The 23,635-nt window shown below is 40.5% G+C and overlaps 1 protein-coding gene across 6 annotated transcripts in view; it reads right to left on the bottom strand.

The window, feature by feature from the left end:
• The window catches only part of itga4 (integrin alpha 4), a 140,004-nt gene that overhangs the window by 46,649 nt on the left and 69,720 nt on the right, over window positions 1-23,635 (bottom strand). For 4 of the 6 annotated variants that reach the window (XM_069935867.1, XM_069935869.1, XM_069935865.1 and 1 more), the window contains 4 exons: window positions 23,354-23,508; window positions 11,504-11,658; window positions 4,061-4,204; window positions 3,383-3,459 (listed from right to left, as the gene is read on the bottom strand). In XM_069935867.1, coding sequence (XP_069791968.1) covers window positions 3,383-3,459; window positions 4,061-4,204; window positions 11,504-11,658; window positions 23,354-23,508 — 531 coding nt within the window. The remainder of the gene's footprint in view (window positions 1-3,382; window positions 3,460-4,060; window positions 4,205-11,503; window positions 11,659-23,353; window positions 23,509-23,635) is intronic. The other 2 variants (XM_069935868.1, XM_069935870.1) reach the window with 2 other exon arrangements.

Genomic DNA, 23,635 nt, shown 5'->3' with positions numbered 1-23,635 from the left:
GGAAGCGTTCTAGGAGCCGTAGGTGGTGTCGGTAGAGGACCCATGATTCGGAGCCGAACAGGAGTGTGGGTATGACAACGGCTCTGTATATGCTTATCTTTGTGAGGTTTTTCAGTTGGTTGTTTTTCCAGACTCTTTTGTGTAGTCTTCCAAAGGCGCTATTTGCCTTGGCGAGTCTGTTGTCTATCTCATTGTCGATCCTTGCATCTGATGAAATGGTGCAGCCGAGATAGGTAAACTGGTTGACCGTTTTGAGTTTTGTGTGCCCGATGGAGATGTGGGGGGGCTGGTAATCATGGTGGGGAGCTCGCTGATGGAGGACCTCAGTATTCTTCAGGCTGACTTCCAGGCCAAACATTTTGGCAGTTTCTGCAAAGCAGGACGTCAAGCGCTGAAGAGCTGGCTCTGAATGGGCAACTAAAGCGGCATCGTCTGCAAAGAGTAGTTCACGGACAAGTTGCTCTTGTGTCTTGGTGTGAGCTTGCAGGCGCCTCAGATTGAAGAGACTGCCATCCGTGCGGTACCGGATGTAAACAGCGTCTTCATTGTTGGGGTCTTTCATGGCTTGGTTCAGCATCATGCTGAAGAAGATTGAAAAGAGGGTTGGTGCCAGAACACAGCCTTGCTTCACGCCATTGTTAATGGAGAAGGGTTCAGAGAGCTCATTGCTGTATCTGACCCGACCTTGTTGGTTTTAAAATATTGTTTAATAATGGAAAAAATACACATGTTTCACATGATAATTATAATTTTTTTATTAATAAGTGGCTGTTATACTCGGAATATTTACATTTCAATTTATATTGATTAGATTTTAATATGTATATTTAACTTTTTTTTAATATTCTTTTTTTTTCATTTTTAATGGCTCTCCTTAGGAGAGTTGGCTGAAGGGGGGGGGGATCTTTTCTTTTTTTTAATTAAAAAAATGTTCATGTTCATGTTTAATTGCTGTATATGTCATATATTATTTGTTTTTTGAACGAATAAATAAAGTTTTAAGAAAAAGATCAGAGCAGATGCTCCATTAACGTCAAGGGAGAATGTCTTGGAGAGAAGAAGAATTGGAATTTATTTTAAAATTTTAAATTATTTTTAAGTGCTCAGACTTTTTAGTTCCCTCAAATAGATTGTATCTTTGAAGAGCATGTTTTTTAAAAACTTGTTCAAAATCAAGTCGCATTGTTAACACATGTTTTGAAAAGTGGGTATGCCTAAGCAGACCATTATTATTTTTAAAATCAGTTTTGCAAATGTGGCTTGATCCCATTTCCTCGCTTACACAGAAGACACTCATCCACTGAGGGAAGGGTACAGGAGGAAGTGTTTGGAGCCTCAATTTGCACTAACGGCATTGAGCCACATGGTCAGCCTTTGCCAAAGGTTACTCATTTAGTTTCTTTCATTTTCTTATCCCATAAACTGATAGAACTAGCAGGGTGAATCACTGAAAGGGGTATATAAATTCATCCAACAAACATTTTTGAAAATTAATATGGCCATTTGTTCATTACTTGCCATTTGTTTCCCATGAAATGCATTTGAGGGCTTTTTAATAGGGTTAAAAGATTATGGGCCATTAATATCTTTGGCTTGGCTTCGCGGACGAAGATTTATGGAGGGGTAATGTCCATTAATATACAGAACAAAGGATTTACCATATTTTGTGCCCTTCATTCTTTCTCAATGTCGCAAAGAGCTTTACAGATAAGAGGCTTTTTAGTAAGGTAGAGAATGTAGCAGCCAATTCACATTCAGTGCAAAAGCAAAATACTAAAGCCCAATTGCCTTTGTATGCATGGCAATATGTAGAAAAATTGTGTAGGATCACTACTCAAGATTTCACTAGATAAGTGCAATAAACAGAAGGCTTTTAGATTCAGCTCAGCAACTGAGAGGAATTGTCAAATTTTTTTGGGTGGGGGGAGTGGGAGTACATGATTTAGTTTGCTAAACTGTAGATAAGAAATGGGAGACATTTTCAGGGAAATTTAAATGGATGCTTTGTGTTCATATCCTGTCTGAATAATTGGGCACTTTATTGAAGACACTGTTTTTAACACTTTATACATGAATAAAGGAAAGATGTAGTTGGAGAGACAGATTGTTCGAAGAATTCTCTTCAGGTCTGTTTTCTCAGCCAATGTGTCACCATTCGATGAGCCAGAAAACTAGGTAATCGTGCAGAGCAAACAAAACAATTTAAAGGTGATTGAATATTTGGGAAACAATCCATAATCTAATTAGATTTTATGGAAAAAAACCCAGAAGGATTAAAATTAAAGCAAATGTGGCAGGAAAACTCTAAAGGAAAGAAGCCCAATTTTCCAAATTCATTACTTAAGACAGGGAGACAAAAAAAAGGTCCAAATTTAAAATATTTTGGTTTTTTAACCGAAAGAAAAGGCTTCAAACATGAAACACACATAAAGTCATAAACCAAAAGATTTTCATCCTTAAAACTCAAAGCCTAACAATAAAAGGAAATCCATTCAAGTATAATATTTACATGGATCAGAAGTCAAATTGAAGCCAACCATCCAAAAAAAAAACCCCATCGAAATCTACAAGGAGATGCAAGAAAAATGCTAAGAGAACCCTATGGTCGTACTGTAATACAGCTGTTGGAAATAAGTTGGTGCAATGGTACAGTGAAGGCATCTCCTGGATGCTCTGGGTAATATCAGTTTTCCAATGGAGATGGATATAGATGTTACACGTCTGCTGTTGTAGGACTGACAGTAAAGGTTATTATTCAAATTTCTCACAGTGGATAAAATGGGAAATCCACAGAAGTGGAGGATCTTGAGCTTGTAAGAAAACCCAGCTAAGCCAGTACACCCGAGAAAAATACCATCTATTTTCTCAGCAGATGTATTATTGAGTGAGCGACTGTAAGAATTGATTAGAAGCAGGAATTGCCATTCAGTCTTTTAACCATATAACCATTTACGGAGCGGATTGCATCTATTCAACAGGACTATGGTTCATCCTGTAGCTCGGACCTACTTCCTTGCATGAATCCCATAATCCTTCTTCGTGTCTCGAAATTAATCTCTGCCAGTCTAGGCTCAGCTGCTTAATCTCTCCTCTTGGACAAACCTTGCCACCCCAGAATCAATCTGGCGGTCCTTTCTTGCACTCTGCCAATTGCAAATGTATCCTTCCACCATCCGGTCTTGCCTGAATGCACAGGCATTTCGGGCACAGTGTCAACAGCTCGCTATGAAACTTTCATACTCTTGCAAACAAATTTTCCTGCAATAAGGCCTTCATAATTGCTCTCTGTTGATTTGTATACAAGCGTACATCGCTACTTTGGAGCAAATGTTCCAAATTGATTACGCGAAAGAAATTACTCACGGTGGGGTCAGTTACTTACCCTTCTTGCACCAGCTTTCCAGACACCTGAAGATCACCTGCACAGTCTTCAAAAGCACACAATCGTTCAAAATGAGTCTGTTCAAAAATAAAATCCAGAAACACGCATTCAAATCAATGTACAAACAAAAACAATAAAATACATCTGAAGAGGTAAAGAGCATTGTAAAGCTGCAAAGCCTTTACTTCTGAGTCAATTTAACCACAAACATGGGAAAAGCTGCGCATCTTTTTAAATGAAGTAATATCAACAGGCGATTACGATGCTGAGGAAGTGAAGGCAGATCATGGATATGCAAAGGCTCTGAAGGAGCTTCTTGTGATTGGAGATGAAAAGGAATGGGAACACTGGCTGGCAAACAGCCTTATATGGAATCAGGAAGAGCACTCCTGCTCATCCTACCCAGGCTTGTCAGCTAACTTCTCTGGTGGTTTTTCCTTGACAGGCTGCCATGATCCTGGCATTACATACTTCTGGCTCACTTTAACGCTGAAACAGATATTAAGCTCAGATGTTGCCTGTCATATTGGTAGCTGGCAGATTTGCAAGAGAAGGGGAAATCAGGTATAGGAACTGGAGGTAAATTCTCCCCAGTACAGGTTTTTCAGACAGACATAGACATAAATTGATTTGTAACCTTACGCTCTAAATACGATATATAAGTGGAGGTGCTCACACCTTGTTTTTCACTCCATTTTCATTCTTTTGTAAAACAGGTTGGAGCGGAGGGAAATCATCTCTGGATTCATTCTTTACAATGTGCTTCCCCAGAGAATACGTCGCTTCAAACTGGACTGGAGTAATAATATCTCGGACATTTTCCTTATAAAATAAGAGATTAATTTGTAAGAAATAGGTGAAAAGGTATCTATGATTTGGATAGTTGATGATTAGTTGCTGCAACATTTCCAGAGAATAAGAAACCAACCAAAATTTAGGGAATTTTTATAGAGTAAATGTAATGGCCATTGTTAAATTTATTTGACTTGAGAGTCAAAAGGCAAAAAAGAATGCGTTTTCTAAGATGGAAGATTGATGTCTGAGAAATATCCGAGAATTTAAATTATTTTTCTGCAAGATTTTCATACTTGAGAAATGATGATAAGATGTGTGGTGAAAATAATTTCTGCAGCTATCAGAAATTAAAGAATTAAGTTGATTATCAAAAAAAAAGACCCAAACAATTAGATATGTCCGTTTTTTTTGAATTACAGAAAGTTGCCAGAGCATGGAATTCCCTAATTGTAATAGGACTGGAATCAGAAATCAGAAATGAGCTTAAAAATAGCCTTGTTCATTGAAGCACGAGAGGAAAAGCAGCCATCAAATCATCCACACAGGTTAAATTCACTGTACGACACAATGACTGTCTACAGGGATGGGGTTTAAGCAGGAGAAAGTGAACTTGGCAGCCGTTAGCAGTGAGGGGAATTGCAAGCCTCAGGAACAGGTGGTTAGCGGCTGGTGGGGGAGTTAAATTGCAAATTTGAGATTGCAAATGCCACCCAGCTCCAATGCACCATCCTCAGATTTTAATAGAGAACACTTGGAAGTGTGGGGCTTCATTTGAGCAGGCATGCTGCTAGTCATTGGTGCAATTACCACCCTGGGGGGACTTTAATGAGATGGCCCCAATTAAATGTTAGTTACTTTCAAACTTAGCATTGCTGGTACTGTTTCCCTGTGACAGCAAACTGAACAGAGAAGCAGAGTCCACAGTTCAGATGGTGTCTTAAACTAGTCTTTGTCCCAGCTAAATAAAAATGTCATGCAATGTAAATGTACTCGTCTCTCTGAGCAAACATTGACCATCGAATATTTACACTGAAGCAACATTTTCTAAACTTTAGAAATTAACTAATTTGCCAAATTCAAATGGCAGGTGCCTAGGACATGATCAAAAGTGGAAGACCAGCACCACCCATGGCAAAAGTGAAGTGATGCTGTAGGATTATCGAGTATGCAGTCAATACCTTGGGACAACAAAAATGGGCAGTAGGCCAGAGAGTTTACCAAGACTCAATTCTCCTCACCTCTCAGAAGTAGATAGTTCAAATGCCACCTAATAACTCCTTATTTTAAAGTTGGAATATTGACAGCTACAAGTATTAAAACATTAAGTTGAAATAATAGGCTTCATTGTTTGGTAATGATATAAACCAACACTGCAATGATATCTACAAAGTGACGAAACACCAATTTACCTCTAATTTCTCAGACATGGATTGCGTGGCTATGGTTAACACAGCATCACTGATGAACTGCACTATGAGGTTTGCATCAGATTCCCTGTGAGCTGTCATATTTTAAGCCTGTTTATTTATCAAAGCAGACTTGCAGGAAACAAAAATCCCTTTCAAAGTTGGGTCACAACACCTCAAGGAACAGAGTTGTGAAGCACAGATGATCAATAACATGAACCAAATGATCATCAGGTCTGATAATTGAGTCAGTCACCAGGATAATGAAAATTACTGGTTCCTGTACAAAGGTTTTGCTTGGGGTGCCAGGAGTGGCTTTATAGATTGAGGATTCACATGTTGCAAATGCATGCAAAACATGGTGGAATCCTCTGCCCCATTCTTCTCAGAAATACCAAATGTGAACACCTCCATCCTTTTACTCTCAGAAGAACCTCAAGATGGTTCCATCCAAGAAGTAAGAGCATGTGGGATTGGGGATATTGTACTGAGGATTGGTTAAAGGTCAGAAGAAAGCAAAGGTTTATTGTTCCCCCCCCCCGCCCCCAAGATTGGAGGTTGTAACAAGTAGAGTATTGAGAATGTGAGTCTTAGAATACTGACAAAAGTACAGAAGCAGTGCATATTCCATTGTGTATATTAATGATTCAGCAAGACTAAAGTGGATTGTGAAGAACAATTCATTTGGCAAAGACAGTAAAATACTACTAACTACAGATAAGGGACATGACCTAATGTAACGAATATCAAGAAACATGTACTTATATGGAAAAGGGATTGTGAAATCCTGTTTGAATGATCTGGAAAGCTGGACGTTTGCCTATATAAGCTACACAGTGAGACTAGCTGCAGTGCTTCTTGCTGTAATAGAGTTCTCGTGCTTTGCAAAGCAACAATAAAGTACGGGGAAATTTGTAACTGCATTTGCATTCGTTTGTCCAATAGTCTCAGGTGCACTTTCACAGTATCGCAGGAATAGCATTGGGTGCCAGCTATTCACAATTAATATATCAATAATTTCAAATGGGGAGACTGAGTGGAATGTATCCAAGTTTGTGAGGAGACAAAGAAGAGTGCCATTTTGGGCTGTGAGGAGGATGCAGAAAGGATCTACACAGACTCAATGAATTGGAAAGAACAAGGCTGTAATATGAGGGGAAACATAATACATAAATTAACATAAATTAACAAGTGGAATTTTTTGTCACAAGTTGGTCCATGAAATGACTTGCATAAGAAGCATAAATCACTGAAATAAATGTCACCAAACACTTGGAAAGACAAAATATACCTGGCCATTTACTGCAAAAAGAATTGAGTACAGAAAGCCAAGACATCTTATTGAAATTAACAGTGCTCTAGCAAGACTGCTCATGGAATGATCCAGGCAAGACGGGTCTAGGATGTAGCTGCAGTAGAGAGACAGCAGCAAAGGTCCACAAGAATGATTCTTGGGTTGCTGGGACTATCCATTGAGAAGACTTTGGCGATCAGGCCAGTGCTCATCAGAAGTTAGAATAAGAAAGGATTTCATTAAAATGTCTAATTAGTATTTTCAGGGTATATGGCTGGGGGTGAGGTTTCTCCTGGCTGGAGAATCATCACCTCAAAATAAATTTTGCCATTCAAGGATTGGATGAAAACAGAATCTAGCTCTTTCATCATCTCAATGTGAGTGGCTTGACAGTCAGTATCTGACATTAGCATTCCTCTTCTTCATGCATGCGTCCAGATCTCAACAATCACGTCTCTGCTACAAAGACTTCAGAATTATCTTGCCCATCACCAACGTGCTCACAATTATTTTATGGAGTGTGAGTGTATTTTATGGCGTGTGAGTGAGCAGGTGGGTGGCTTCCTAATTTGCTTAGTGGAAGCACCATTTAGAATGTAGTGTACATGAAATTCTTTAACTTTTGTCTACCGTAAGGCAGACAGAGAGTCACACCTTGTCTAGCGCCCCTCACGGAAACCTACAGCTCCTGGTGCCCGTGGGCGGTCTCCCCTCCAAGTACTGACCAGGCCTGAGCCTGCTTAGCTTCCGAGATCAGAATCTGGATAGCTGCAGTAAGCAAGACTTTCATTTCATCAGCGCATTGTATTTACGTGCATGACAATAAACAGATGCGGCCTCAATGGAGAAACTGAACGAGAGGGATCGTCCCTTTCCCCAGACTATGTTGCTATTCATCACCTTGTTTGTATTTTTTACCCTTCCTCCAGACAAGAAATCCACCAATTAATTGATGAAAACATACGCCCAATGACAGATGCAACACATTCTGTTAGGACCCATTATTAAAATTGATGGAAAAATGCTGAAATGTAATGACTGTGAAAGCTCTGGGCAACAATGAGGAGTAAAGAGACAGAATGTATTTGGAAAGAATGAAAGTGAGTGGGGGAGATCTCAAAGCAAAGAATGCAGTCCACCAGCAGAAATAGTCAGTTCTTCTCAGCCGATTCTTGTGGTAAACCACTGTATATCTATATATCTCTGTCTGGGCACACCCATTGGCTGACTGGACCAGTGATCCCTATACAGGCTCTGAATAAAGGTGACCATCCCTCAGGCTCCTCCTCAGCTCAGGACAGTCGACCAGCATTCCATTTCTACTGAAAGCCTTTCAGTTTTGCTCAACGTTAATCTTTTGAGTCATTGATGGTGCATTTAATTAGATTATTAAAACAGCATCCTGCACTGAATTCAAGGCATCCTCCAAGTCACATTAACCCACACATTCTTGGTGAGAACTTCCTCTCTCTGCTGAGGAATAGTCCTGTCTCCACCGGACTGTGACTCTAAGCTGTTTTATTCTTTGCCTCACTCATTCCAAACACATTCCAGCTCCTTCGATCTTCGCTTGCCCATTATTCCCGAAATGCAGCAGGTACACCCGTTTAAAACCACCTCAACAATAATAGCTTTCATGGGCATTTGAGAGAACAGGTGTTGTTCTGACCAGTCTGAAATGCAATGTCACTTGCCATCACATTAACGGGAAGATCTTATTCAAAATTGACAAAGAAGATCTCTCCAGATGCTGGCACAATGAACATTTTGGATGGAAGGTCACCAGGATATATGTGTTTTATTTGCATATACATTGAAGCCAAAAGTGATGTTTGACTCTTCCTATCTTTGGAAAGTGGAATGTTAACGTTTGATTACATCTGCCAATGTCTGTAAACATCAAATTTTGCTGTTAATGAGACTTTCTGTGATTTTAGTCACCAGCGTACAAAGGAGAAAATGACCATAGAGGGAACATCATCTCCTTTGAGGTCTCCCTCAGCTGAGAAAGCCGTTCATATTAATGATGATTGATTTAACAGAGATGCAGGATGGAAAATGACCCAACTCCACGCTGACCATCAACCATCTATTTCCTCCATTCCCACATACATCCGTATTTTTTAAAAATACTGCCTGCATTCCACTCCCTCCAGATTATACCACTCATCTACACATTACAGGCAAATTACAGCAGCCAATGAACTTGGTAACCCATGTCTTTGAGATACGGTAGGACACCAGGTGGAAGCCCACAATGAACTTGGTAACCCATGTCTTTTAGATATGGTAGGACATCAGGTGGAAGCCCACACAGTCACTGGGAAAAATATGCAAGCTTCACACAGGCACCATTGGAAATGAAAACTGAACCCAGATCACTGGAGCGGTGAGTCAGAAATTTGACTAACTGTATCGTTATGCCCCCTCTTTGTACTGAATGGCATGAACCAGGTGGCGATCACAACTCCAGCATTTAGATTTCATCAGAAGTTTAAAAAATCAATACAGCACACACATTAGAGAGCAATATTCAGTTCCAGTAAGCCAATTCCATTGCAGAAATGTATAATTCAGAAATGATGAAGGTTTGCACGCTCTGATCTGTGGCAGTTTAACAATTCCAATTATTAGAAATGTGCACATCATCCTCAAATCCAATTGTGCGTCATTTGGCATCAAATTCAAGGGGAATATGAACATTTAGAAACATGGCCGAAGCTTCAAACACAAAACATCAGACCTGACTTTCTCTTTACATCTGCCAACTGAGTTACTGTGGCCTCCCACCCACCCACCCCTCCATAATTTAGTCCTTTTATTTCAGATTTTCAAAAGTTCTCTTTTTAATACGCAGTACCAGAAAACACAGCCGGTGCCAAGGCAGGCATCCGCGGGCATTTCCCACCCCCCTCAAATGAGTTATTGTGATCCCCCCATCCCCCCGCCACGCCACTAGTGCCCACGCGATTTAAGCAGCACATTTGTCTGTAACATCAGAGGGAGGGGGAAGTGTGAGGGAGGTGGTTCATGGCAGGTAGATGCCAACACACCCACCCCACCGCCTGCTGAGTGTATTTCTGAACATTAGATTGTGCCCCCCAAAGTTGCCCTAATGCGCGCACCCCACCCAATAAGCTGCCAAACCCCATCGAGTGTATTAGACAGCCAAATCAAATGTATGATCCACAACCAGCAACTGAGCAAAATATTCTAATCTTTGTGTGCAAGTAATATAAACAGCTTGAAGCAGAGACTATTACAATACTGGTTTCGATTAAATTACTCCCCAGGTGTATGTGACAGGGAAGCAATGATTGTCCTTCCACATGTTCATTCATATTTACATGCTTGCTTTGGCCTAAATTGAATGTCATTTGATCTGTATTAATTTTCCACAAGGTCTCTTATATATCCACAGTATATTAAATGTTCCTAATCACCTATTAATTCTGCTCTAATTAATATAAATTAAGTGTACTCTCATAAGCATTTTATCTGGGAGATTATTCAACATTCATCCTATTGAACGGTTTCACTGTATACCTTTAGAAATGAGCAGATTCTTTCCATTCCACTCTAATACAACGAATGGCATTAATTTCATTTGACAAAGTCACAACTTAATTTTTTTAATGAACTCGCCATCCGACGTGACCTAAAAACCAGATCTTGTGGATCATATTACTGAAAATCACCATGCCACTCTATTAGAGTCATTTAAATGCTTTAATGCAATGCTTGCACTTCAAATTTTTCATTTAATTTACAAGACCATCTCAGAAAGGCATCTTATAGCTGGCTTTTGTGTCTCTCTGCATGGTCTCAACGCTAAGTAGATTATAAATGAGAGTAGCCACATGGAGAAACATTCATAAAAGAAGCCTCAATGCAGGTGACAAGATGAGACAATGGAATCTGTCATGTCCACAGGAAATCTGTACCAATGTAAGACTGGCGGATGTAAAAACTTGGGTCTCTAAATAATGATTTAGCTATGGAGATATAGTTATGTCAAAGTTTGCTGACAGCAGAAAACTGGTAGGATTATGAATTGTGACTAGGTTGCAACGAGACTTCAGAATAAAATTATTGAGTGAATGGGAAAACACCTGGCAGGTGGCATATAATGTGAATAAATGTGAAGTTGTCCACAGCCAAACATGCAAGTAAAACAAGCATCTGAAACGGCATTCACGCACAATGAACTGAGCAGAGAATTAAGGGGTGTCTCGTAACAATTCTGTGTTGTTTCCATGAACACAGCACTTCTTCCTCATTTCAATGTTTCATCTCATTAAAAGAAAAATGCTGCTGTTTTACAACTTCTGGCATCTCAACCATCCTTGTGTTTCAATTCCCTCTGTGTCCCAGATCAGTGTCAACCTCATCGTTAAATATATGATGCAATTCATCACAACTTTTACAGGGGCTCCGAAAATTAGTTACGCCACCTGGAACAATTGCCCACGATCTGCGACTCTACTTCATGTTTTCAGCTCCCTATCAGTAAAACAGTTTTCATAGTATGAAGTAAAAAGAAAAAAAAAAATTCTAAACTTCAGTTATGCTTTATTTAATGCAAAGTAACTGCTGGAATGGTTTCAGTAGAAATTATTTACTTACCTTCATTAATGCTTGATGAGTGTTACAATGAATAACATTATGATAAAGCGTCATCTCCCCTGAATGACTTTTCGAGTTGCCATTAGGTACCAACGTAAATCTGGAAGGAAACCCAATCATTCTGTTGACATCGACACTAATGTTGTACAGTAAAACTGAAAAGCAAGAGACAGAAATGATTTCAATTGGCACCAAGTTGAGAACCACACAAAATATTTAAACTTGTAAGTCCAGCAGAGTTGCAACAACTTCCACTCCATTATGAAACTGGAATTTAAACTTCAGTTTTGACCTGAGACTTGACAGGCATACTTTGCAATTTATTCGGTTAAATTTTGTGGACTCAAACTTTTTGCTCTGTAAAAATGAACTACTCTCCTCAATATTTTATACCCACTCAATCCCTCCATCATTTCAACATTCATCTTTACTTCTTGATAATTTCAATTAAACACTTAATCTAAAATTTTATATCACCGTGCATTGAGCTTTGTTAATCTTTGGCTTGGCTTCGCGGACGAAGATTTATGGAGGGGGTAAAAAGTCCACGTTAGCTGCAGGCTCGTTTGTGGCTGACAAGTCCGATGCGGGACAGGCAGACACGGTTGCAGCGGTTGCAGGGGAAAATTGGTGGGTTGGGGTTGGGTGTTGGGTTTTTCCTCCTTTGCCTTTTGTCAGTGAGGTGGGCTGAACTATGCAAAAGGCGGTAGACTGGCGAGCACATCAAATTACTTCCGCATGTCACAAGTGTGGCTGTTCAATTAATATCACATAGACTGTCATCCTAACCTCGCTGGGGGAAAAAAAAAGTTTAGATTTGAACAATTGCTTTTATCATTCATCGTGGATGAAAATCCTCTGGAAACCACTCGCCATTCCAGATTTCCTATGTTCATGGCTAAATGGGCAAAGTTATACGCATTGATGATAAAGATGAAAATTTGTCGAGATCATAAACAGGAAATTTGTTTTATTGCCATTTTTCTCAAATATGCAAAACATCATAAACTTTAAGCTTTCTCGGAGGCATTTATCATAAACTCGGAGGTCCACTCCAGACTGGTCTTCCATGAAAGAATCCAAATACTTTTTTAAAACTGCAGACAAATCAGTTATTGTTCACAATTTCAACAGCTCCACTTTCCACATCACAGATCCAAACAAGCTCATCTCCAAACACCTGGACCGCAGTTTCGGCACACCCTTCTGTCTCTGGATCTTCAAATCCCCAACCTCTATGAGGACTGGTGATAAAACCTCATCCACAATACTGCTGTCTTGCAAAGGTGCAGACTCAGCCCCTTCCTATCCTCCTTGCATACTCCCGACTGTTCTGCTCCATTTGCAGACGACACCACCATGGCACGCCAAATTCCATTTGCAGACGACACCACCATGGCACGCCAAATCTTGTATGGTGACCAGAGGAAGGACAGAAAGTGAATCGAGCACCTAGTGGCATGGAGTCAGGTCAACAACCTCTCCCTCAAGAAAATGATAATTGTCTTCAGAAAGAGGAACGGATCACATGTGTCAAGGTGTGGAGAGTAGAAACCTTCAAGTTTTTAGACACAAATATCACCAATAATCTGTCCTGGTCTAAGAAAAGGCATCAATGCCTCTACTTCCTCAGAAGGCTCAAGATGTCCCCAACATCGCTAAGCAACTTCCAGAGATGCACCGTGGAACGCATCCTGTCTGCTTGCATCACAGGTTGGTATGGGAATTGCCCTGCCAAAACCACAAGAAACTGCAGAGTTGCATGCAAGCCAGCCTCCCATCTGCACTTTCTCTCAGGAAAGCAGTCAACATATTCAAGGAGCCATCCCTTCCAAGTCACATTCTCTTCTTTGTCATCCCATCAACCAGAAGATGCACAAGTTTATATTAAAAAATTAAATACAACTTCTAATTCACGGATAATTTCTTTCCTGTTATTCTCAAGCTCTTGAAAGGGACCTCCCAGTAAAAGATGACGGCTCGAACTTAAAGCTCATCTCATCGCCACCTGAACTGCTTTAACTGTCCTTTTTTCTGTCCACATTTTACTTTATCTCTGCGCTACCTGTAAATGTATGGGTTGGTTTGTCTGTATAGCATTCAAAACAAAATTTTCACTGTATCTTAGTAAAGGTAAAAGTTACGAGCTCAGAGGACACAAAACCCAGCAGTAATAAAAATTCACCAAGACAAATGGTTACTTAAACAAAAGTTACTTTTAATTTTCTTTAAACATAAAAACAGGATCAAACTTTAACTTATTACTATCAACTTAACTCCCTTTTAATTCTAAGTGCATGTTTATGTAATATGTATAAGTTCAGAAAAGTTCTTCGATTCACAGTCCAGTCTTACTCCTCCACGTTCACCGATATCAGGCAATTCTTATATTGCGCACAGAATTTAACATTAATGAACTTTCACCAAGCTCTTTGCTTACATGGTTACCACTCAGGAAGGTTCTTGTCGGTTTCAGAGAGAAATTGGTTGCTTGTTGGACACACACAAACTGATTCCCTCCGATCAGCCACTTCAGTGTCTTGCCGAAGAAACTTGCCCCATTAGGGTTTTCCAAACAATAACCACTTCTTCTGCATGTCACCACAGAGCTCCTCTTGTTTCCCTTATTTCAGGTGAAACATTCTAGCCAGCCATTTCCTCTTGTATGGACCACAAGGGTTTTCAACAGGCTGAACTCAGAACTCACAACCCCTCTTAAAAATTGGGTTTCAACAAGCTGCCAGCTTGCCATAACTCCAGAAACCAGTTCTCTCTCTCTTCTCTTAAGAGAAAGCCTGTCTGGTCTCCTCTCTCTCTCTCTCTCTCTCTCTCTCTCTACTTGCAAAACCCCATGGACCTTCTTAGAACAGCAAACTGCATCCAAACAATCTGGGTCCATTCATCTGTTGCTTTCAAAACAATAATCCACTACTCTACAGCGTGTCCCATTAACACCTACTTGTGAAGTCTCTATAGGCATTCTTCAAAGTTTTTGGAAAGGCACCTGGAGCCTGGACTGTTTGACGAGCAGAGCCCTGGCTTTTTAAATGAGATCTGTTTTGTAGTGTTTGTGACCTACACTAAACCCCTACAATCTATCTCCTTCAAAAGCTTATCTATATACTATGTAAAATATAATATATAATCCGTCACACACATATTACTACATTTTAAAAATAAAATCCTTTAACTTTGTCCACCGTAAGGAAGACAGAGAGTCGCCACTTTGTCCAGCACCCCTCACAGAAATGAAATTCCAGTAATGAATGAATTTGCGACACCTGGTTTACAAGACCAGAGCTCTAACCACTGAGCTTTCAGAGCCTCTACTACATGCAACAATGAACAGTTCAATTTTAAATCCTGAAATACTGAAAATATTCCTTATAGTTTAACAGATGAAATGTTTTTAAAAATTGTTTCAAATTTACTTTATTGTCCTTAGACGAACATAAAGGTCCAATTTACAAGCTTAACCACCAACTAAGAGGACAAAATACATGTCGACTTTCTTAACTCCCTGACGTATTCTGGTTTCTTCAATTTTAATTATCTGACTGAAGAACATCCTGAAAATTTAAAAAAAGATGCTAACCCCAATACTTGCTGAACAGAATCATTCCCAAATGAAAATGTTTCAAAAATGTCCACAAGAGCATGATCAATGTAGCAGTGGAAATGCAAGTGAGCCAGACCATCAGTCTCTCTTGTTGAATAATATTTAGCGCTGCTCAACATCTTACATTGCTAATATTAGCATATTGCAGAATGCTTTAATAAGTTTGTTATACAATTGCTTATTTCAGTTCATTTTTGTAATGAGATTGGCAAGGCATTTATTGCCTACTGCCGTGGAGTCCCAATTGGAGAATTGATGACGTCCATACTGTAACAGGTGCTTCTGTGATTTTGTGGGATTTGAATTGTTTCAGTCTTCTGGAGTATTGGTCCAGAAACAACCATTGCACATCTGTATCGATGTGACATGAATGAAAAATGCCCATCTTGGTGTTTCCTGGTAAATCAGTGGATATTTTCAACAAAACTGTTGAAAGGATATTTAAACATTGGTGTAGTGAAGGGGTGGGGGAGGGGGAGAATAAAGCTTATCTTATTGCTGGATCTTTGCTCTCAACTGCCAAGAGATCAACCTCCTGCTCAATCTTGCAGCATATTTGGAAAGTGTTTTCTCAGAAATCCCACATTTACTGCAAACTCAAGGCAAAAGGACTGATTGTCAAAGTGACTTTAGCTTTGAACTTCCATCAACAGACTGCTGCCACACTGGAGGTGAAAAACTGAAATATCCAGCAGCGTCCCATTTAGTGTAAAACAAAGGGTCGCGCCTGAAACGTTGACTGTCTATTTCTCTCCATGGATGCTGCCTCACCCACCGAGTCCCTCCAGTTTCTCATTGCTCTGCCATTTACTGTTGCATTAAGGAAGCCACTGAGGTTCAAAGGCAACTATATTTCTTTCTAAGAGTCTAGCAGGCTGATAAAGATCCGCATGGTTCCACATGGTCCAAAATACTGCATTCACATCACGCACCACATAAACTGAACCAAGAAGAGTGCTTCTCTCAAAATCCAGCTGATATGAGACCAAAGATTAAAAATAGCAACAGCTCAACGTCCTGACAACGTTCAGTGTAGCTTCAATTCTGCAGATGTCCACTGCAGCCAGTCAAAGTCTGGATATTCACTTCTCCAATGCACAACCACAATATCTATGTGGCAAACATATAATGACAGCCATGTTACACATCAAATGTGACAGCGCAAGCTAATAACATTCTGAAACCATAGTTCCACTGACTAGGCCACGCTGACAGAGTGCTGCAATGTCACACAAGTGACTGATGAATTTGGACTTCTTGCAAGCTATGCGCCCTGCCACAAGAGTTCGCGTTTGCCATTCATTGCAAATAATCAACTAAGGAGCAGTAGAAGAGGATGCAAAAATGGCAAGGAGCAATTTTCTCTCAGACTAAGAGAAGAACTTGGAGTGCTAAGTCAATCACTGCAAAATAACCAATCACCCATGATCATTCTCTTTGCTCGCATTTCTCTCCCTTTGCCCTTTATTTTTGTCATTTTCTCAGGATACTTACATTGCTAGAAAGGTCAGTGTTTGTCACCCTCCCCAGTTTCCCTCACGAAGGTGATGAGGAGCTACCTTCTGGAATTGCTACATTATTCCTGAAAGTACTGCCATGGGTCGTGAGCTCCAAAAAAACTTCAACCTGTGATGACTGCTGGCCTTGACTACAGAGGCTGAACATTTCAAAGAGTATCTTGGCCAAGTAACTACATTGCACTTTTAGACTAAAATTCTGGTTTGTTTTCAACCAAACATGCAAAGAATGTTCACCATGTTCTTAGCTGTGGCTTCCAAATGAGGAAAGGGGTCTGGATAGGAGGCTCTTTTACTTTGGTTAGCCCTGTTGCAATGGTAATACCCTAAAATATCAAAGGAAGATGCTTAGATTATGCCTCATTGGTAACGCTCACGTATTACATTGTGATGCAAGCACAACTTACCATGCATCAGCCCTTGCCCAAATACAGTCCAGGTCTTGCTGCATGCAAGCACAGGCTGCTTTCTTGCTGAGACGTTGCAAATGGAATAGCCCATTGCTTAGTGAACATCCATACTTGCAAAAAGGCATGGCAGCAGCTATACTTCATGAGGAGTTTGAGAAGATTTGGTCGGTCACTAAAGACTCTTGCAAATTTCTGCAGGTGTAGCGCGGAGAGCATGCTGATCGGTTGCATTTCTGCCTGGTTTGGCTTCGGCAGTCCACAGGATGGGAAAAGACTCCAGAGTCATGAACTCAGCCAGTGTCATCACAGGCATCAGTCTTCCCTTCGTTAAAGACATCTACAAGAGGCAGTGTCTTCAGAAAGCAACCTCTATCCTCAAGGACCACCACCACCCAGGCCATGCCCTCTTCACACTGCTGCCATCGGGAAGGAGGACTCTTGATGGAGGAAAGTTTATTGATGAATGAAGCAGCTGAGGACAATAGGACCAAGTGCCCCAGCCTTGCTACTGTGTAGTCCAAATTGACTCAATGTTGATCTTCTGGCTTGACTATAATGGTAGAATGAGGGAAGTGCCATATCTCAAGGTTACACCTTGAGATATACATTTTTTGTTGCTGTTGAAGGTCCATAGCAACTCACATTGCTCAGTTTTTAAATTACCAAATTTGTTCTGTCTATCCCATTTTGCACAAGATGGACACAATCTTCTGTGCAAGGATAATGTTTGTTGTCACATACACTAAAATTCTTACTTGCTGCTGTGGAACAGGCACTTTGTAAAACACTGCAAAGACTAAAACGATTACAATTGTATACTTAATTGAGTTGAACAGAGACAATAAATACAAAAATAGATAATAGATAATAAAATAAAGCCTTCATCTCCTCAAGGGCAGAATAGTGGTCAATTCTATTAAGGCTGTCATGAACAGGTGTGTTTGCAATCCTGGAAAATTAGGAGAGATGCAACGAGACCTGGGTGTCGTTGCGCACCAGTCATTGAAAGTGGGCACGCAGGTACAGCAGGCTGTGAGGAAAGCGAACATACACTCAGTACGGGTATGTTGGCATTCATAGCAAAAGGATTCAAGTACAGGAGCAGAGAGGTTCTACTGCAGTTGTACAGGGCTTTGGTGAGACCACACCTAGAGCATTGGGTAGAGTTTTGGTCTCCTTATCTGAGGAAAGACATCCTTGCCATAGAGGGAGTGCAAAGAAGGTTCACTAGATACCAGGGATGGCAGGACTTACATCTGAAGAAAGGCTGGATCGACTAGGCTTATACTCATTGAAATTTAGAAGATTGGAGGGGGGGGATATCTTATAGAAATGCATAGAATTTTTCAGGGATTGGACAAGCTAGATGCAGGAAGGTTGTTCCCGATGTTGGGGAAGACCAGAACCAGGGTCGCAGTTAAAGGATATGGGGGAAGTCTTTTAGGACTGAGATGAGAAAAAATCTCTCAGAGAGTGGAATTATTTGCAACACGAAGTAGTTAAAGCTGGTTCCTTATCTATATTTAAAAGGGAGTTAGATTTGGCCTTTATGGCTTAGGTGATCAGGGGGTATGGGGAGAAGGCAGCTGCTGGGTAGATGATCAGCCATAATCAAAATGAATGGTGGTGTAGGCTTGAAGGGCCAAATGGCCTACTCCTATTTTCTACGTTAACCATAAAGATGCTAATTTGTGTTCTCACTGTGCATGCTCAGATTGCAGCATTGTAATTAAATACCTAGGTTACAGTCTGGGTACAACAGTCTAATTCAAACGCTGGTGGTGAAATAGAGATGGAGGCCATTCAGTAAGTGTTCCCACAAAGGCAATGAAAGTCACAATCGATGAAGGCTACACAGCTTTCAACACGATCATACCCTCAGTACGGGTCAAAAAGTTCCAAAACCTGGGTCTTTGCACCCCTTCCCCTCTCTGTGATTGGATCCCGGACTTATTTGTCAAAAGACCATAGTCAGTACAAAACATTTCCTCCTCACTCACAATCAACACAGGCGCATCTCAAGAATGCGTGCTTAGCCCACTGCTCGACTTGTACTACACCCATGACTGTGTGGCAAGGCACAATTCAAATACCATCTAAAAAACTGGTCATTGCCAGAATTACCGATGGCAATGAGGAAATGAGATACAGGAAGGAAATAGAATCTAGTTGAGTGGTGCCACAACAACCTTGCACTCAACTTCAGCAAAACCAAGTAACTGAGTGTGGAACTTAGGGTGGGGGGGGGGGGGGTGGAAATCAGGAGAACATTAACCAGTTCTCATTGAGGGGGTCAGCCGTTGAAAAGGTTAAGAATGTCAAATTCCTGGGTGTCAATATCTCTGAGCATCTGTCCTAGGCCTCCATGTTGATGCAATCATGAAAAAAAGCTTGCCAGTGCTTATACTTGGTGAGGGGATTTGGTATGTTAATCAAGTCTCTTGCAAATTTCTACAGATGTACCATGGAGACCATTCTGACTGGTTGCATCACTGTCTGGTATGGAGGTGCCAATGCACAGGACAGGAAAAGACTCCAGAGAGTCATGAACTCAGCCAGTGCCATTATGGGCATTAGGCTTCAATCCACTAAGAGGTGGTGGCTTAAGAAAGCAGTCGCTATCTTCAAGGACCCCCACCACCTAGGCCATGTCCTCTTCATACTGCTACTGTTAAGGTGATGGTAGAGGTAAAGATGAACACCCAGTGGTACCGAAACAGCCTCTTCCCCCCTGCCATCAAGTTTCTGAATGGAAAATAAATCAGACACTACCTTTTTGCATGGATTTATTTATTTTAAAATGTGATTAAAGCAATACTTGCACCTGTAATGCTGCACAAAGGAACGGATTTTGCAACATTCATCACATTAAATTCTGATGAATTCAATAACGTGGCGAACTTTTAGAATGGACATTTTAATGATCACAGAGTTTATAAAGGGCAGAGATTAGTAAACAACCATAGTGGAGTTGTTTTATTGCCAAGTCAATGCATTACAAATCTGAGATTGTGCCATCGATCCTCAAATTCAAAACCTGAGCACCTGGCAGAGCAATTTAATCAGTGAACAGTGAACGTAACATTATCTCACTTCTATTGTTTGCCACCAGACTTTTAGTGCAATCTGACAGTTCTCATACATTTAATTAAGCTAACTATATCATCTTGCAATGTTGGTTCCTGATTTTCCTCCTCTTTTCAGGTGTCCTTAAATAACAAAAAGAAATGTGAAATGAAATGTTTGTGTTGTGGCGGCTCACCACAAGGCAGGCGAACTGCCCCGCTTGTAAGCCACGTGATGGGGCAGCCGGCCAAAATGGTGCCGTCGGGGGGGGGGGGGGCGGTGGGGATGGGGGTGTTTCCATTTCTTCCAGCTCGGGGCTCAGAAACCCGCGCTGGGGACCACGTGATGCCCGGGTGACGTCAGCGCTCTCCAGCGCAGTTCTCAGCCAGGTCCGGGCTGGGAGTACAAGTGCAACCCAGCAGCCTGCAATAAACAAGTCTGCTCACTGTGCTCAACCCATCTGGTTGCGTGTGTTATTGCAGGAGCCACCACGACAGTATGATGCATATGCCTTCATCTTTTTGCACTCAACTTCAGCAAAACCAAGTAACTGAGTGTGGAACTTAGGGTGGGGGGGGGGTTGGAAATCAGGAGAACGTTAACCAGTTCTCATTGAGGGGGTCAGCCGTTGAAACGTGGTACCTTCACAACTACTGCTTAATCCAAAATACCCATTTAATTGTCAAATTTCAGACGCCTTTTTTGCAATTGTATTACAATTTGTCCATGTAATTTATCCATATGTAATTACTATCACATTTCAAGTTAGTCATCCAAGAAAATGCAATATCCTCTAGCTTTATTCATAGCAATATTTGATTTAATTTTGGTCTGACCAACTATTACTTTCAGAAACATGAATGATTTATCCCTTTTTATTGTGCATGACCAGATTTTCCAAAAGAACTTTTGAAAATAACCAAGTAAATAATTCTCAGATATTGTGACGTCTTCTGAACTACAGACAGATAAGACGTCATTTATATCATTTAAAGGTCTCTGAACTTCTCAAGACCACTGGGCTGAATCTCACAGAAGTTTGGTTTCTGTTATACAGTTGCAGCACGAGCTGTTCCCTTATCATCCTTGCCGAATGACCAGTGGAGACTGTCAGTCAATCCGCCCGCCAAATCCAGTGCAGTGGCGATATTGTCAACTTGCGCTGAAGAGCACGTGAGCCTTTTGTGCACAAGCTGATGACATGCGCCCATCTTTAGTGAAGGGGTTCGCAGGACATTTTAAAGGATCATGGGCAGATAACACCAACAGAGAAAAAAAAATTACTCTGCGGAACTAAGAGGGATGAAAATAAAATTTAAAGAAGAAATATCTGCTGTCAGTCAATTTGTCAAATTATCCTGTAGTCCTGGCAGAGTATTTCCAATTAGGACAAATGCCTTTGAGGTTCTTTGGGATGTGCTGAAGTTTTGAAAGGAACTCAATTAGTTCTTTAACTCTTAAGAGAGTGAATTGAGAATTTTTGTTATATTTCTCTGTCAAGTACTTGAACCTCGGAATCAAATCTCAAGTTAAAAATGTCAGCTCAACATTTATGAAACTTGTGAAGATTAAATTGGATCATCATCAGGCCCTCTCTTACCTACTGCTAGATTAATCTTTCACATTATTAACCCCTCTTTCCTTCAGGTGTGTCTAATTTTACATTGAATCAGTCAAATGTGAAATGGATGGAAGAGTAAGTAAATTGAGTAACTTGCCAAACAGCACTACGGCAGGGATTTGACAGACAAGTCCGTTTAAAGATGATCAATAATTTAAACTTGGGACTATTCACTGCAACGAGTATTCACATATTCACAAAATTTTCAAAATATTGTGCAGGCAGAGACTTTTAAGCAAGACACTGGGATGGCTAATTTGGTTTCGTCAAGATGAATTGAGATATCATCCTTTCCTGGAGCTTTAACCCAAGGGCTCAGACCATTCAGGGAAGAGGTATGAAAATTCATGTTGATGTTGCTTCTATCTAGAAACACAGGTTTTCTGCCAGATATTCTACTTGGATGTAGAGTTGCATTCTATGTATATGCTAATTATAATAACATTTAAGTAGCAACTTCATGAACATTGGAATTGCTAAGATAAAATAGACCAAAGACCAAGATCTGGTAAATGGGATCTGGATTAATTGGTAACTGACAGACAACATGGACTTGGATCGGTTTCTATGGTGTGCAACTCTAGGAAGACATAGAACTAATGATCTTAAATAGCAAAGCAGCTTATTGATCTGTTAATGTTTCAGAATAATTACAGGAAATTAAGAAGATGATAAATATGAAAACAATTCATTACCTACAAATAGAAACATCAGAAAGGATATGTATCACTGTACATTTATAGTTAGGAATGTATAAGGATTATATCCCCCAATTGCATGTGACAGGATAAGCAATAGTTTCAAAGGGCCTCATGGTGGGCGTAGTGGTTAGAGCAACACTGTCACAGCTCCAGTGATCAGGACAGAGGTTCAAATCTGTAAGGAGTTTGCACGTTCTCTCCATGTCTGCATTGGTTTTCCCCAGGGGCTCCAGTTTCCTCACTGTTCAAAACAGTGGGGTTGTAGGTCTATTGGGTGTAATTGGGGCAACACAGACTCATGGGCCGAAAGGGCCTGTTTCTGTGCTGTATGTCTAAACTAAAAAATGTAAATAAAAAATAAATTTAAAAATCCACAACTCAGATGACTTTCTCCCCTTTACCCCAGCCCCTTATATAAAAAAAAGGTGCCACAATGGCTCATCTTTCAGAAGGTGCTGCCTCACTGCTCCACTGAGCCAACTACCATCCTGACCCCTGGTGCTATTGATACGGAGTAGGTACACTCTGTCTGAGATAGTAAGAGTTTCCTCTGATGCCCTGGTTTCCTCCCATCTCTTAATGATATAGGAACTGGCAGGTTAATTGCCGACTGTAAATTTCTCTGTGTAGCCAAGTGGCGTAATCTGGCCAAAGTCACTGTAAATGTGAAAGAATCAAATTGCATTAGAATAAAAGTGTGCTTGACATTAGCACAGATTCAGTGAGGTAAAGGGACCATTTCTGTTGCGTACAGTTCGAAATGCAGATCTCAAGAACCATTCCCAAGCATAATACGAACATTTCTTATTTGTGTTGCCTTTGACTGAGCCTTGCTAGAAATAACGTTCAGAAACAAAAGAATTATTCATTCAGAGAGTTCAAACACCAATGTACACAAGCAAGTTTGATTATTTACCTATAAAGCCAGGAATCTTCTTTCCTTTGTTACCAAAACAGACAGTAACATTAATGCACACTACAGGTTTCCCGTTCTCAATGCATTCCTTGTGTGTTTGATTGATTGAAGGAGGCAGGTGCAGGAAGGATTCCACTATTATCACAGGTCTGCTTCTAAAAAAAAACCATGGAGTACAGAAGAGAGTTAGAATAACTCAGGAAACACAGGTTAAACTCAAGCACAAGTTTAGAAAACAAACTTCTGGAAAAAAAACTCCAATGCAGGAGGGAGCCATTTGAC

Source organism: Narcine bancroftii, chromosome 4, assembly GCF_036971445.1.
Source record: "Narcine bancroftii isolate sNarBan1 chromosome 4, sNarBan1.hap1, whole genome shotgun sequence".
NCBI classification, from domain to species: Eukaryota; Metazoa; Chordata; class Chondrichthyes; order Torpediniformes; family Narcinidae; genus Narcine; species Narcine bancroftii.
This window is presented reverse-complemented; position numbering and strand designations above follow the sequence as displayed.